General features: G+C 44.0%; 1 protein-coding gene across 2 annotated transcripts in view; it reads right to left on the reverse strand.

The window, feature by feature from the left end:
• LOC126336408 (hexamerin-like) overlaps positions 1-4,702 on the reverse strand; it is a 47,452-nt gene extending 42,750 nt beyond the window's left edge. Inside the window, exon 1 of one of the 2 annotated variants that reach the window (XM_050000100.1) lies at positions 4,364-4,702. In XM_050000100.1, the coding sequence (XP_049856057.1) occupies positions 4,364-4,445 (82 nt within the window). In that variant the 5' untranslated portion in view covers positions 4,446-4,702. The remainder of the gene's footprint in view (positions 1-4,363) is intronic. The other variant, XM_050000099.1, reaches the window with a different exon arrangement.
• Between the last annotated feature and the right edge of the window lie 13,221 nt (positions 4,703-17,923).

A 17,923-nucleotide genomic window follows, 5' to 3' on the forward strand; every position in this document is an offset into this window, starting at 1 on the left:
AAATCTATACTAAAGATATTTGTCTGGAACGTAGTCATGTACGGAAGTGCAATGTGGGCGATAAGCAGTTCAGACAAGAAGTAAAAGAAGATTTTGAAATATGACGCTACAGAATAATGTTCAAAATTAGATAGGTAAATGTAATGACTAAAAAGGAAGCACTGAATCGAATTGGGAAAAAAGAAATGTGTGCCCGAATTTGAGCAAAAGGGTTGGTAGGAGACAACATGAGGTATCAAGGAACCGTCAGTTTGGTAATGAAAGTGTGAAGTGTGAAAGTAGGAGAGGGGGACCAAGGCTTGAGTACGTCAAGCAGTTTGGAATGGATGTACTCTACGACAGTTATAGAGAAATAAAGAGACATTCGGACTGAAGGCCACACGAGCAGCAACCAGACGAAAAGAAAACTACAGAAAAAATGTCACGCAAAAAAAAAAGTGTAGACGAATTCGAGTGTCTAGCACAGTAGAAACGAGAATGGTGAAGTCGGGCGGGTTTTTCCCTAGAAGTGGAACGAGATGAGAAACTAAACATTTGCTGAGTAGGACAAGCCATAAGAAAAGAATCTAAAACTGCTGGGAAAGAGGCTAAGACTGTGACTAAGGAACAGTAGTAAAAAGTGGCTTATCTTCCTTATGCTGGCGCAGTGTCGGGAAAGATTGGTTCACTTCCGCGGAAATATGGCATCCGGCATTTTCCGCTCCCTTAGACTAACATAAAAAGCATTCTTTATAGTGTTAAAGACGGTCTAGACCTCTGAAAGCTAGGTGTGTGTCGCATTCCATGCGCATGTGGCGTAGAACAGTCGAGGAGAGATGCGATGAACATTAGAAAAAACACCTGACTAAAACAACCAAGCAAATCAGCTGCCGCCTAGCAATGCCTCGGATATAATCATGAAATGAAATACGACCAGAGCAGTGTCGTGGTGTAAACGCTGAGTGTGGAGGCTGTGTAATAAAGATGTCAGAAAACCTAATAAACAGGGACGGAGGTTTCAATTTTACACACTCACGCCTGCGCTGAGAATTGTGTTTCTCGCTGTGGGGCGACACGTATTCTCATGATTTCCTTCATATGTAGGCGCTGCTTCAACTTTTAGTCGCCGAAGGCAGCGGTCGCGTTCAAACGTCCTAGGCTAGTATTTTAATATAGTAACCTTTTATTTGGAAAGTTGCATCAGTCTGTTCTTTTTAAGACGACAACAGATCACACAAAATAATTGTTCATTAATTTAATCACAAATTATGAGATACTTCATTTATTCAGAAAGCCCTCTCGCTGAAGTGTTACACAAATTTGTATTCACAACGGTTCTTTGCATCTGACTGATAGATAACACATAATGCTTCACTGCGTTGCTGGTAGCATAATTTGTAGTGTTTAGGATGAGCCATCGGCGGTACACGCCGCCCTAGGGGATGATCTAGCGCGATACACTCGTGGTACACGCCGGCGGCAACGTGTTTAATAACGCTTGGGGTACGGCACTCAGTTGATTAAATTCTCGCCGGCCATCATACCCACCAGAGCAGCAAATCGCTGTCATAATTTATTTTCTGCAAAATATTAGTGCAAGCTCTGAAAAACAAAACTACATCAAAGGTCGAAGTGAGGTAGAATCGAACTCGCCTACAAATAGCATCGCCAGACGGAGACATCTCCATTAAAAAAAGAAACTGCAGGACGAAGTCTCCAGGCCCGGATGGCATTCAGTCACTCCACTTAAAGCAACTTCCACCCAATAGGAGTAAACTATATCAGCAGCATTTTCAAATCTTAAGTTTAAGTGCTTTCCCCGACCTGCGGAGCGGAGTGGCCGCGTGGTTTGAGGCACCATGTCACGGACTGCGCGGACCCTCCCGCTGGAGGTTCTGAGTCCTTCCTCGGGCATCGGTGCGTGTGTTGTTCTTAGCGTACGTTATTTTAAGTAATGTGTAGGTCTAGTAACCGATGACCTCAGCAGTTTGGCCCCTTCGGAATTCACACACATTTGAACATTTTTCCCTGGCCAAACCTAACGAAGATACTCTATTTCCTCGGAATGACAGACCGATATCCCTTTTAAATTTCCTAAGCAAAATTATCAAAAAAACTATCCTGAGCTTTCTCCGGTCCTTTCTTCAAGACACTAATATAAGCAGTCCTGAAAAATTTGTTTTCCGATCATTCCATAGGAGAATATAGTTAGCAGCTCGAATAGTCAATATTTCGAGCAATAACCAATAGAGAGAGTACAGGTCTAGAATTACTAGATATAGAAACAGACATCGAATTGCATAGCGGATCGCTACACAAATGCTACAGTCATGGATGTATGCTGCACGCAAGCCAAACCTTATCAGTATTTCTATCAACCTGTAAATTTTACGTTCAGGTACATAAATTCGAAAGTATCCTAAAAACAATAGAAGCCGCAGTTCCTGCTAGCCTCTATCCTATATCATATTAACGATATTCCAATCAGACCAAACAATCAAGTAGCCTTATTTGGACATGATATCACGGTATTCAACTCACAAAAGAATCTCAAACATACCGCGTCGAATCCGATTCGACAGCTAGAAAAGAACACACAGCGGTGCGACTTTTAAATAAAAAAGTCCAACTAAAACAAAGGCCTTCAAATTCGTATATCAACAATGTCAACCAGTGCGGTAAATCTAAACGGACAATAACCCACTTCCATGGAAAAGTACCGTCACATACTCGACACGCATCTTACTTGGAAACCGCAGCCGAGTGATTCTAGGCGCTTCAGTCCGGAGGCGCGCTGCTGCTACGGTCGCAGGTTCGAATACTGCGTCGGGCATGGATGTGTGTGACGTTCTTAGGTTGGTTCGGTTTAAGTAGTTCTAGGTCTAGGGGACTGATGATCTCAGATGTTAAGTCCCATAGTGCTCAGAGCCATTTGAACCTTTTTCTTTGGAAACCACATGTCAAACAACAGTCCACAATAGCATCCGATCGCCTCCTTCAACTCAAGCCAGTGCTTGCGTGATGGATTAGCTATACATACCAAATTTATGCTCTGGTAAAAAACACGGTTTAAGAGTCAACCTACGGGTCGGAATCCTGGGGCACTACCTCGGATAGAAACTTCCATCGAGTTCAAATCACTCACAGTGAAGTTGTACGAATCATAACCCGTTCTCCATGATATCTAATAAACCGTAGTATTCACGAAAATAATATTCTGCCCATCTCCCCTATATACATACGAAAGCCACTCTATTTTCGAGCAGATCAGCCTCCTCTCCCTACCAGGTAATATCCTGCCTAGGCAACAATATCAGCAAGATAACCAATCAGTCCAAAATTATAAGTTGGTAATTCTGTTACTGAAATCATATTCATTCCACTTACACTCATGACGGAAGGGATAATCCTAAATTGATCTTTCGACCTTATTATGGGCTTGAGTTCAACCACGGTATGCCCGCCCGCTGGGCAGTGGGGTCCAGGCAGCGAGTTCACGTAACGGCAAAAAGCGCAGCACCTGAGTCGGTCGTTGAATAATTCTGCAGTGATCATATAGAGTGTTGTGGGACGATCACTCTGTTGTATAAATAATTCAAAAGCCAAGATCGCTTAAACACTCTTTACTAGATGACCGGCTTCAACATACTAAAGGTGCCATCATCGGATCTGTGAAGATATAACATGATAGGTTGGAGTGCTTACATGAGTTACACTATATACATTACTATTAGTACAGCACCATATACCTGCATGTAACTAACATGCATAACTCATTTGGATGTAATGATACATGAGGCAGACCAGCTGATATAACATCATTGTCGCATAAAAAAAAAACAACTGCTCTCACGGTCATACTATTCCATCAGATATATAAAACCGAAGTAACCAGATGTATGCGACAATGGTAGGAATGATCATCAAAATAAAGTAAGAGGAATCAGAGCTCGAACAGAAAGGTTTAGGTGAGCGTTTTTCTCGCGCGCTGTTCGGGAGTGGAATGGTAGAGAGATAGTATGATTGTGGTTCGATGAACCCCCTGCCAAGCACTTAAATGTGAATTGCAGAGTAATCATGTAGATGTAGATAATAAAGTCGAAAATGGCCTTTCCGAAGATGTCAAAGTGTGCAATGGGCATTTACAGTGCATAAAGGTAAATGTACGTTATGTTCATAGTGCATTTCTGAAATCTTCGGAAGTTTTCGATTTTGTTATTATGATTTGAAAATGGTTCTCGTGCCGAAACTAGTCACGAATAAAAAGTAAAAATTTGCTAAGTGGATTGAAGATTTGTTCTACTGGTTAACAGAAGTTGCTGACCGAAGCTACTCCAATGTGCCGGAAGTTCGAAAACAGTTGCGTTACGAGCGGCGGACTCACCCTCTTTGGCGACCATCCGTGCGGGCACGGCTGCGACGGCGGCCGCTAGAGCGAGCAGAGCCAAGGCAGCGGCGGTCCTCATGTCTCCTGGAGGGCGTGTGTGCGAGTCCTGGCGCGGAGGCGGCTCGGCCCGCTCTTATAGCCGGCCGTGTCGCTATCTGCGGGCGCGGGGTCGCGCCAGTCACCTGGGGGCCTTCCCCTCACGCGCCGAGCAGCCGCGCTGCCCGGACCGGCTCGAGGCGCGGGTCGGCGAGCGGTCGCTGACCTGGCCAGCAGCCGGCACAGCTGGGCTGTCGCCGGGGGACGAACCTCCGTCTGTTGCCCACTGCATCTGTCGAACGCCGGACATTTGCCACGCCGGACATTTGCCACACTTGCCCCTTCGCCAGGTAGCTTGAGTAGCGATCCCTCAGGTAAGGGACGCCCTTCCTCGTGTAGGGAAGTAGCCTACTCACGCCTTATAAAATTCACATCAGTCTTTCTATTGTGTGCCAGCCAGTCCGCTGTAACTAGCTCTGACGTCATAAATATTGCGCAATACCTTAAAATGAAGTAAGTAACCTGAAACGTTTCTAGCATGTCAGAAGTAATACAAAATCAATATGTGTTGGATATCAGTTCAATAACTTTAACCATTTTCGAAATTTGGATGTTTTTCTGTAAAAATCGTTGGCGCAACAGAAAAGAGCTAGAAACTTAAAAATTAATATTTAGATTCCTTTTGCATAATAATTTAGTAGAAACAGTATTCTGGATCTCACAAATTAAAATTTTAGTTGAAATTCATGATTTTCTGGTTTTCGTCTTAAGAATTAAGGATGCAAGATAGATTAAGTAGGCGAATAAATAAATCTAGGATGTTTAAATTTAAGTATAAGGGAAATCCGCTATAATCACAAAAATGTGAGAAGTTTCAACAGAATAACTATAAAACTATAGCTATAGCGTATCTCCAAAGAGAAAGTTCAGAGCTCGTCTACTGTGTGTAGTGTAATTAAATTAATTCTCTCGCCCAAAATATTTGTCTTAGCCACGTCAGACTTTTATTATGATTACATACTTGTGTGCTGATTGCACAATTAAATAGCAAGCTTCATCGGCCATCAGAGAAGTAAGCAATGATTTATTCGATAACTTAAAGTGGCGCATTACTAGCCCACCGGCTAGTCGGGAGAGCAGATTTGATCAGGCGTTCCCTTAGCCGTCCGCACCGCGGCTTTATACACTCCTGGAAATTGAAATAAGAACACCGTGAATTCATTGTCCCAGGAAGGGGAAACTTTATTGACACATTCCTGGGGTCAGATACATCACATGATCACACTGACAGAACCACAGGCACATAGACACAGGCAACAGAGCATGCACAATGTCGGCACTAGTACAGTGTATATCCACCTTTCGCAGCAATGCAGGCTGCTATTCTCCCATGGAGACGATCGTAGAGATGCTGGATGTAATCTTGTGGAACGGCTTGCCATGCCATTTCCACCTGGCGCCTCAGTTGGACCAGCGTTCGTGCTGCACGTGCAGACCGCGTGAGACGACGCTTCATCCAGTCCCAAACATGCTCAATGGAGGACAGATCCGGAGATCTTGCTGGCCAGGCTAGTTGACTTACACCTTCTAGAGCACGTTGAGTGGCACGGGATACATGCGGACATGCATTGTCCTGTTGGACCAGCAAGTTCCCTTGTCGGTCTAGGAATGGTAGAACTATGGGTTCGATGACGGTTTGGATGTACCGTGCACTATTCAGTGTCCCCTCGACGATCACCAGAGGTGTACAGCCAGTGTAGGAGATCGCTCCCCACACCATGATGCCGGGTGTTGGCCCTGTGTGCCTCGGTCGTATGCAGTGGCGCTCACCTGCACGGCGCCAAACACGCATACCACCATCATTGGCACCAAGGCAGAAGCGACTCTCATCGCTGAAGATGACACGTCCCCATTCGTCCCTCCATTCACGTCTGTCGCGACACCACTGGAGGCGGGCTGCACGATGTTGGGGCGTGAGCGGAAGACGGCCTAACGGTGTGCGGGACCGTAGCCCAGCTTCATGGAGACGGTTGCGAATGGTCCTCGCCGATACCCCAGGAGCAACAGTGTCCCTAATTTGCTGGGAAGTGGCGGTGCGGTCCCCTACGGCACTGCGTAGGATCCTACGGTCTTGGCGTGCATCCGTGCGTCGCTGCGGTCCGGTCCCAGGTCGACGGGCACGTGCACCTTCCGCCGACCATTGGCGACAACATCGATGTACTGTGGAGACCTCACGCCCCACGTGTTGAGCAATTCTGCGGTACGTCCACCCGGCCTCCCGCATGCCCACTATACGCCCTCGCTCAAAGTCCGTCAACTGCACATACGGTTCACGTCCACGCTGTCGCGGCATGCTACCAGTGTTAAAGACTGCGATGGAGCTCCGTATGCCACGGCAAACTGGCTGACACTGACGGGGGCGGTGCACAAATGCTGCGCAGCTAGCGCCATTCGACTGCCAACACCGCGGTTCCTGGTGTGTCCGCTGTGCCGTGCGTGTGATCATTGCTTGTACAGCCCTCTCGCAGTGTCCGGAGCAAGTATGGTGGATCTGACACACCGGTGTCAATGTGTTCTTTTTTCCATTTCCAGGAGTGTATGTAAGAACGCTGCGCGAGAAAAGAGAACAAGAAGGCCCCAGTTCTCTCCAGACGCCAATTAGCGCACCACCTGTGCCGGCGTCGCGTCGGTATCGTTGATATAAACAGCTTCGGATGCAGTAATAATTTACTCGGGATACGCGTAACCATGAAATCGTTTTCGAGTGAAGTGTTAATTTTGGGATAACGTTAATTATCTGTCTTTAGTTTGCGTATGTCGTATTTTCACGTGCCGCCGCAGGACAGACATGTTTGATGAACATTCTCATCAAATTATGGTGAGCATTCACTTAAACATTTAATTTGAACAGTTATAGTTGCATCAGCCCATTAGACTCTGAACTGCTCTGGTAGTTGGATTGTGTGGATTCTTTTTGGTCTGTGACTTTCAGAATATAGTGAACATTTTAGAGAGAATGATTTTTGATTATGAATCCCAGACAATCTCCTAATTCCTCAGAGCTATAAGCTGTAGCTAGAAATGTATTTCTCAGATGATGTGGCCACTAGGAATTATAATTACAGGCTTCACGTTTTGCTAATCACTTTCTGGTTGCCAATATTGTAGTTAGAGAGCCAGTGTTGAGAACGGCAAAAAACAGTATTAAGTAAATAATAGGAACATTAACAACTATTTCACCCGCGGCCCCACACTCATACTACTTCTGTCCGCTTTCAAACCGCTGTCTCCACATCTTACTAGATACAACAAGTATGCAAGGGACCTTCTTCTTCGACATCTTGGCGAAATACAGAGCTTCTTTTCCGAAATCGAAATATTTATAACTTTAGGGAAACGAAAGCAATTCTGACGATTATGTCATTATGTAATTAGTTTTTCCAAGTATAAATATAGATACCTCTGCCTGTACGGTAGCTTGCTTTCACGCTTACTGATTGCAATAGAAACAGTCCATCGCCATGGGAGCAACAAGAAAGGAACGATGTAAAGAGAATGTGAATGTACGCTAATCATTTCTTTCTGATCTCTGCATTTGTGGTTACTTTAATTACTACAACTGCATGCCCAAAAGACAACAGGGAAAGAAGAAATGGGTATGTGAATGTTCGAAAAGAAGAACGACATACTCCATATTAATTTACTCTCTAAAATCCGATATCCCTTGCGGGACAATGTTCAAAACATGACTGAAAGTACGTTCATAAACAGATATAAGAACATCTATGATTGACATGTCATCTAAATTCGACGTACAGTTTTAAAATGTTAGAAATAAGGAAATGAAATAATACAGAATGCTATGCTTGTAACGTACGTTGTTGTTCTACATTGTCTAGCTCTGGAATTTACAGGACACAGAGAAAGCATCCTAGGTTTTGGAGGGAAAAGCCGAAATTGTAATGATCTCCACAACAACAGAAACAAGAAGCAGAACTTAAGGTTCAAATGGCTCTGAGCACTATGGGACTTAACATCTGTGGTCATCAGTCCCCTAGAACTTAGAAATAATTAAACCTAACTAACCTAAGGACATCACACACACCCATGCCCGAGGCAGGATTCGAACCTGCTACCGTAGCAGTCGCGCGGTTCGGGACTGAGCGCCTGAACCGCTAGACCACCGCGGCCGGCACTCCTTAAGGAAAAGCAGGTAGTTCTTGTGAGTTAGTATGGGCAGAGGTTATATTAGACAACCGGAATAAATTAAGAACTAGCTCCTTTTACCGACCCCCGGTCTCACGATGAAACAGTTACTGAACATTTCAAAGAAAACTCGAGCCTCATCGCAAATACGTACCCTACTCATACAATTATAGTTGGCAGTGACTTGAATCTACCTTCCATATGTTGACATTTTCAGATAGTATTGTAGATAGAAAACAAAATGCTTTTTTTAAAATTATTTTGAACAAGTAGTTCACGAGACCATTCAAATTGTAAATGGTTGCGAAAACACACTTGACCTCTTAGCCACAAATTATCCTGTGCATCACGATGGATACAGGGATTAATGAGCACACAGTCGTAGCGATGCTCAATTCCATAACAGAGAAATTCACCAAAACTAAACGCGAAATATATCTATTTATAAAAGCAACTGAAAATTAGGTTGACTACTTTCTAAGAGACAGTCTCCAATCCTTTCAAACTATGTAAGTCAAGACCATATGTGGCTTAAGTTCAAAGAAATTGGATCAACAGCACTCGAGAGATTCATACCAAATAAATTAATAACAGACGAACTGATTTCCCATGGTGCACAAAACACGACAGAATGCTGCTGCAGGAGCACCGAAAAAGGCCCGTATAATTTAGACGAGCGCAAAATCTCCAAGATTGGCGAAGTTTTCGAAATCTGATGCGGATTTCAATGCGAGATGCGTTTAATAGTTTTCACAACGAAACTCTCTCTAGAAATGTTGCGGAAAATCCAAAGAGATATTGGTCCTATGTTAAGTAAACCAGGGGAACGGCTCAGTAAGCACCTTTATTGAGGGTCGGGCGGCGGGGGGGGGGGGGGGGGGGGGGGGGAGGAGGAGGAGGGGGAGGGGGAGACAAGGGACCCAGCCCTTCGGAGCAGGTAAAATCGTGGCAAACGTCCGCCGTGGCAAATGTCCGGCGTGGCAAATGTCCACACACCCATCTGTCATCCTTCAAGGGTTCATTGGCCTTGCACAGTCTGCTAGGAGACCAGGACGCTACCAATGTTTCATGAACGCTGCTCTTTTGGTTATATTTATCCCGGCTGGACGGTCCGTTACGCAGAACACGACACAATATGTTTCGCACCGATAGTCATTACACTATCTGTTTCGGTCACCCACGATGACCATCTCCAAATACACAGCAAAACATTGACAAACCAAATACTACTAATGCACAGTCTACATCTTAACACATTTCTTTTTGGAACTTCCTGGCAGATTAAAACTGTGTGCCGGACTGAGACTCGAACTCGGGACCTTTGCCTTTTGTGGGCAAGTACTCTAGCATCTGAGCTACCCAAGCACGACTCACGCTTCCTCATCACAGATTTACTTCTGCCATTCTCTCGTATCCTACCTTCCAAACTTTACAGAAGTTCTCCTGCGCCGAGTTCGAGTCTCGGTCCGGCACACAGTTTTAGTCTGCCAGGAAGTTTCATATCAGCGCACACTCCTTTGCAAAGTGAAAATCTCATTCTGGAAAAATCCCCCAGGCAGTGGCTAAGCCATGTCTCCGCAATATCCTTTCTTTCAGGAGTGTTAGTTCTCCAAGGTTCGCAGGAGAGCTTCTGTAAAGTTTGGAAGGTAGGAGACGAGGTACTGGCAGACATAAGGCAATGAGGACGGGGCGTGAGTTGTGCTTGGCTAGCTCACATGGTAGAGCACACGCCCGCGAAAGGCAAAGGTCCCGGGTTCGAGTCTCGGTCCGGCACACAGTTTTAATCTGCCAGGAAGATTCATATCAGTGCACACGCCGCTACAGAGTGAAAATCCCATTCTGGAATTATTTTTTCTCTTCAGCAGTTGATGCGTCCCGCAACGAATTCCTCTCCTGTGCAAACCACTTCATCTTCGAATAGCATTTGCAACCTACGTCTCAATTATTTGCTGGATTTACTCCAATCGCTGTCTCCCTCTACAGTTTTCGCCCTCTACAGCTCCCTCTTGTACCATGGAAGTCATTCCCTGATATCGTAACACATGTCCTATCATCCTGACCCTTCTCCTTGTCAGTGTTTCCCACATATTCCTTTCCTCTCCGATTCTTCATTCCTTACCTTATCAGTCCATCAAATTGTCAACATTCTTCTACAGCACCACATTTCAGATGGTTCTGTTCTCTTCTGTTCTGGTTTTCCCACAGTCCATGTCTCAGTGCTATACAATTCTGTGCTCCAAACGTACATTCTTAGGCATTTCTTCCTCAAATTAAGGCCTATGTTTGATACTAGTAGACTTCTCCTTTTTAGGAATGCCCTTTTTGGCAGTGCTAGTCTGCTTTTGATTTCCTCCTTGCTCCGTCCTCATGGTCCATTTTTCTGCCTATTCCTTAACTTAATGTACTTCGTGATCACCAATCCTGATGTTAAGTTCATCGCTGTTCTCACTTCTGCTACCTCTAATTATTTTCGTCGTTCTTCGATTTACTCTCAGTCTGTATTCTGTACTCATTAGACCATCCCATTCAGCAGATCATGTAATTCTTCTTCATTTTCTCTCCGCAGCAGTGCTATCAGTGAATTGTGTCATTGATATCATTTCGCCCTGAGATTAATCCCACTCTTGAACGTACCTTTTAATTCCGTCACTACTTCTTCGACGTATGGATTGAACGGTCTGGGCGAAAGTCTACATACTTGCATTACACCCTTTTTAATCCGAGCATTTCGTTCCTTCTTGGTCTTCTAGTCTTATTGTTCCCTCTTGGCTCTTGTACGTATTGTATATTATTCGTCTTTCCTAACAGTTAATCCCTAGTTTTCTCAGAATCTTACATTATCGAACGCTATTTACAGGTCGACAAAGCCAATGAGCGTGTGTTGATTTTTCTTCAGTCTTGCTTCCAGATCTGCCTCTGGTGTCCTAAAGCCAAAATGACCGTCATCTAACACATCCTCAATTTTCTTTTCCGTTTTTATGTGTATCATTCTTATCAGCAACTTTTATGCATGGGCTGTTAAGCCTAAGGACCACCGATTTCGCCGGCCGCGGTGGCCGAGCGGTTATAGGCGCTTCAGTCCGGAAGCATGCGACTGCTACGATCGCAAGTTCGAATCCTGCCACGGGCATGGATGTGTGTGGTGTCCTTAGGTTAGTTAGATTTAAGTAGTTCTAGGTTCTAGGGGACTGATGACCTCAGATGTTGAGTCCCATAATGCTCAGTGCCATTTGAACCATCGATTTCGGTCAGCGATGACCATCTTCAGTTCTGCAGCACAGCAGAGGAGAATCAAGTACGAGGGCTATTCGGCAAGTAACGTCCGCTTGGTTGCGAAATGAAAACCACAGAGAAATTTTTTAGAAAAGTTTTATTGCAACAGTTATCTGCAACTTCCAGTTCATTTTGTACATAGTCGCCACTCCGGCTAAGACATTTGCAGTAGCGTTGTACCAACTTTCCAATACCCTCCTCATAAAAGGCAGCCGCCTGTGTTTTCCGCATATTCTCAAAGCTAATCTGTCCACAGCTCGTGGTCTCGAGGTCACGTTCTCGCTTCCCGAGCACGGGGTCCCGGGTTCTATTCCCGGCAGGGTCAGGGATTTCCACCTGCCTCGAGATGACTGGGTGTTTGTGCTGTCATCATTTCATCACAGTTCATTAAAGTGGCGAGTTTGGATTGAGCAAAGGTTGGGAATTTGTATGAGCGCTGATAACGGCGCAATTGAGCGACCCACAAACCAATCATCATCATCATCATCATCATCATCTGTTCGAATCTGCAGCTTGTGTCTGTACCTGACTGTTGTCTTCATAGCCTGCGGTTCTTGTGAGCAGAGATGAAAATCTGGGGGAGCCTAGTCCTAGTTGAGGATCAAACACTTCACTTCGAAATCGCTGTAGCGGCATTGTCGTTGCCCCTGCAGTGTGCGCCGAGAATTGTCATGATGAAGGAAATGCCTGTAGATACATTGTGTGAGCTGCATGGCATCAGGGGAAATCTCTGACAGGCACTCATACTTGGCGGGAGACAGTACTTTTTAAGCACCTTTACGTGCTCACTGTGTGCTCAGAACTGAGAAGAGCGGCGTGGCGCGATTGATGGGTGTACTAGAGACTGTCCAACACATCTATGGAAAGCTTCTCCGGATTTTTCACTTTGGTTTCCATTTCATGATTGATCGAACTTTACTTTCCGAATAGCACTCGTACGACTGGTGAAAAGTCTATATCTTAAAATCATTAAATCTGCGAATGTGAAAAATATTACTTTTATATGAGGACGTGCTGAAAAGTAATGCCTCCGATTTTGTGTGTGAAAACTGTTAAAGGTTTTTAAATGAAACAAACGGTATTAACATTTTACCAGTCTCTGTTTGTCCATCTTTTCTTTATTCTTCTTGTCTACACATTTATGAGTTTTCTGATTTTCAGAGTATTGAAGGGCGATCTGTTTTAATTGTTAAAACCATTCAAAAGCCAAAACCGCATAATTTTTTTTTGTTTAAGACAACCGGTTTCAACAGTCATTGCTGTCATCTTCAGGTCATTAACATCTTTTTACTGTAAAACATGTTCAATTTACTGAATCTCACGCAGAAGATGTGAAGTGGATAAAACTCAGTGCTTTAAAAACGTTTACAAAAAAATTTCCAAACTGTTATTGTATTGACAGCTCAGTAAAATAACAGTTTGGAAATTAGAGGGATGAAAGGTATTTGGTTTCACATTCTTTTCGGAACAGCCGTGATCCCGCAATCATCTCTGAAAAGATGGACAAACAGAGACTGGTAAACGTTTGTCATCGCTGTGCTAATACACTTTAAATGGCGTATAAGGTGCCTTATATGGCATGTAAAGCGGGTGAGAATCATTTATAATGTGCTGAGTTTTATCCATTCTGCGTAGGTTCAGCCTAAAATGAACGTGTTTTACAACAACAGAATGATAAAGACCTGAAGATGACAGCAATGATTATTGAAACCGGTCGTCTAAAGTAAATTTTTTTATGCAATATTGGCTTTTAACGGTTTGTAACTACGTATTTATCTCGTAACATAGTCACCCTGGCGACGTACACATTTCTCCCAACTACATACCAACTTTAGTATGTAGACTGTTATTTGTATTTGTAGTATGTGGAGTGTTAGATTTTGCCAAGCCATCTCCTCACTTCTGCTTGCACCGCTTCATCGCTATCAATGTCAAGCCTTTAAATTTTTGGACCAAGAAAATTGGATGTTGCCGGGTCAGTACAGTATGGAGCATGATCGATGACAGAGTCGTATTATTGCTGTGAGTGGTCTGGCATTGTCATGCTGAAGGAGCGTGTGCCCCATGTGTAGAGGAACTCTTCGAATTCGAAACTCGATTACAGTGGGCTGCTTCGTAGTTACGTTACACACCGCTGCATAAGAGGCTGCCACGCAGTTAGAGGCCCCATATCAATGATTGCGTGGCCTCTCCCGCCGGAGGTTCGAGTCCTCCCTCGGGCATGTGTGTGTGTGTGTGTGTGTGTGTGTGTGTGTGTGTGTGTGTGTGTGTGTGTGTGTTGTTGTTGTTGTTGTTGTTAGCATATTTCCGTTGTTCCAATGTGATACATGTACCTTTGTGAACTTATTATTTCTGAGAACGCATGTTGTTACAGCGTGATTACCTGTAAATACCACATTAATGCAATAAATGCTCAAAATGATGTCCCTCAACCTCAGTGCATTTGGCAATACGTGTAACGACATTCCTCTCAACAGCGAGTAATCGCCTTCCGTAATGTTCGCACATGAATTGACAATGCGCTGACGCATATTGTCAGGCGTTGTCGGTGGGTCACGATAGCAAATATCCTTCAACTTTCCCCACAGAAAGAAATCCGGGGACGTCAGATCCGGTGAACGTACGGGCCATGGTATGGTGCTTCGACGACCAATCCACCTGTCGTGAAATATGCTATTCAATACCGCTTCAAACGCACGCGAACTATGTGCCGAACGTCCATCATGTTGGAAGTACATCGCCATTCCGTCATGCAGTGAAACATCTTGTAGTAACATCGGTAGAACATTACGTAGGAAATCAGCATACATGGCACCATTTAGATTGCCATCGATAAAATGGGGGCCAATTATCCTTCCTCCCATAATGCCGCACCATACATTAACCCGCCAAGGTCGCTGATGTTCCACTTGTCGCAGCCACCGTGGATTTTCCGTTTCCCAGTAGTGCATATTATGCCGGTTTACGTTACCGCTGTTGGTGAATGACACTTCGTCCCTACATAGAACGCGTGCAAAAAATCTGTCATAGTCCAGTAATTTCTCTTTTGCCCAGTGGCAGAACTGTACACGACGTTCAAAGTCGACGTTATGCAATTCCTGGTGCATAAAAATATGATACGGGTGCAACCAATGTTGATGTAGCATTCTCCACCCCGACGTTTTTGAGATTCCCGATTCTCGCGCAGTTTGTCTGCTACTGATGTGCGGATTATCCGCGACAGCAGCTAAAACACCTACTTCGGCATTATCATTTGTTGCAGGTCGTGGTTGACGTTTCACCTGTGGATGATGTCGTGCCCAGGATACCGAGCAGCATACATAGCACACGCCTGTTAGGCATTTTGATCACAATAGCCATACATGAATACGATATCGACCTTTTCCGCAATTGGTAAACGGTCCATTTGATCATGGGTAATGTATCACGAAGCAAATATCGTCCGCACTGGCGAAATGTTACGTGATACCACGTACTTATGCTTTTGTGATTATTACAGCGCCATCTATCACAAAGCGAAAAAAGTGGTCTAAATAAAACATTCATATTTCTTTTCGTACTACGCTAATATGTTATGTTATAAAAAATGGGGTTACCTATTTTTAAAAAAAGCAGTTGATGTCCATTTGACCTATGTCAGTGCCATCTAGCGGGCCAACCATAGCGGTATCTGGTTTCCGCTTTCAAGCTAGACGAGTTTCGTTCTTTCTAGTTTTTTCGTTTGACGCTTATTTCGTGAGATATTAGGCCCGGTCACGATCAATGGACCACCCAGTATATTCAGATACACTGCTGTACATAAGGTAAGCATAATCGGAAAAACAGGAAACTGGTAAACGACTGTGCTTAGAATAGACACGTGATACAAAGACAGGGTATGTTAATGTATAAGCTCATAACGCGTCAGTCGTTTGGTAATTTCGTTGTGAGCAAAGTTCAGCCTGTTGGTGAAGTTTTGCAGATTCGCGCAAGCGATTCCAGTGCCAGTAAAGTAATAGTTTACGTATGCTGTTGCGATTACAATATTTCTAAGAACCTCCTACAACATGCTATCGATACACCTGTGGAAAAGTTCCAGTAGTTGCTCTTACCTTGAAACAATGCAGACACTGACTGCACTCACAGCATCGTTGAATGTGTAACGAAGCGTCATTTCTAGGCTTTGGTAACATTTCAGTGACTTATTTTAGGCCAGTTCAAGGGCTATCAAGACTACACGACGAAAAGATTGTTATCCGTTTCTAACAGGAGAACACATGTTAATGGCAATGACGTATCTGACGAATTATGATCAAAACGTATTTACTTGGAAGTATGCTCCTAACAGGGTTTGTGAGGTAGCAAGTAATTTATTTGTTGGCGTTTCACTATAGGAGGCGCAAAGGTGCATAATTATAACAAAAACTGACTGGGGATTGGGAGCCAGGAATAGGTAGATTGTGTAAGGTCCCTCTGTCTCGGAGCGTATATCACAGGTAGCGGTGCTCGTCTGTAATCAAATTTTGAAGGTGAAAAACGTTACACTGTGGAAAGTTCTGGGAATGCTCCGTCAACGGAGCACCGTTCCTCGACGTTATCTACGCAGCGCAGCTGTATTCCGAAAGGAACATCTTTCGTGATCGCTGGCCGTCGCTTAGTGGCTGTTGCCAAGGCACACAGCTACCGCAGTTAGACAAAATGTGTGAACTAGTCGAAAAACGAGGATAAGAAAGCTATTCCTTTCCTGAAGCAGGTACTGCGGGTAGGTGGCGTGTGTTAAATATTGCATTTCCTTCGAGAGAAAATCATATAAAACCCACAAATCCTTCAAGTAATACAGTGCTGGAGAAACATAATGAAGTGCTACAGCAAGAGTTTTGTATCAAATCTGCCTGAAGGGCAAAGAAATTACCATTCCTACGTAAACACCACGCAACAGATTTGAAACTTCAACTTGGTCTCCACTTCTGCATCTACATGACTACTCTGCAATTCGCACTTAAATGCCTGGCAGAGGGTTCTTCGAGCTACCTTCAGACTATTTCTCTAACGTTTCACTCTCTAACAGCGCGTGGGAAAAATGAACATTTAAATGTTTCTGTACGAGCTGTGATTTCTCTCATTTTATTATTATTATAGTTTCTCCCTATGTGAGTTAGTGAAAATAAAATATTTTCACATCCAGAGGAGAAAATAGGTAACTGATATTTCGTGAAAAGATTTCGCTGCAACGAAAAACGCCTATGTTTTAATTATTGCCATATCTACTAGCTCATCTTCTCCGTGACACTCTCTGCTCCATCTCGCGCTAATACAAAACGAGCTGCCCTTCTTTGAACTTAGCCGAGCGGTCTGAGGCGCTGCAGTCATGGACTGTGCGGCTGGTCCCGGCGGAGGTTCGAGTCCTCCCTCGGGCATGGGTGTGTGTGTTTGTCATTAGGATAATTTAAGTTAAGTAGTGTGTAAGCTTAGGGACTGATGACCATAGTAGTTAAGTCCCATAAGTTTTCACACACATTTGAACATTTTTTTTTTCTTTGAACTTTTTCAATGACCGTCAATCCTGTCTGGTAAGAATCTCATACAACATAGCGGTGCTCTAGCAGAAGACTAGCCAGTCTCATTAGTAGACTTCTTGCATCTTCCACGTCAGTGGTCTCCAAACTGCGGCACCCGGGGCGCATGCTGTCTGAATCAAGCATTCACGCTGCCCGCGGTTCTCAGCAATATTTTATAATATTATGACTAACAGCCGAATCCGGAAATGTCAACAAACTTAAGACCTTCTTAACCATTAGCTTCCCAGATCATTTTTTGGTAACAGGCTGTCTCAGATGCGGTCTGAGTGAGCGCTATATGTAAGTAACCACAGAAATTGCATTCAGCAATTTCAGTGGAACAAGTAAGATTTTATGTAAAAGATTACATTAATACCACACAAATATGTATTTTCAAATAAATTTAAAAGTTTGTTTTTACAGAAAAAACATATTGATACAGAAAACTAAACAGAATGAACGTTATATTACATGATAATATTAATGCTATGAAACGCAAATTGCC

This window comes from Schistocerca gregaria, chromosome 2, assembly GCF_023897955.1.
Source record: "Schistocerca gregaria isolate iqSchGreg1 chromosome 2, iqSchGreg1.2, whole genome shotgun sequence".
Classification (NCBI taxonomy): Eukaryota; Metazoa; Arthropoda; class Insecta; order Orthoptera; family Acrididae; genus Schistocerca; species Schistocerca gregaria.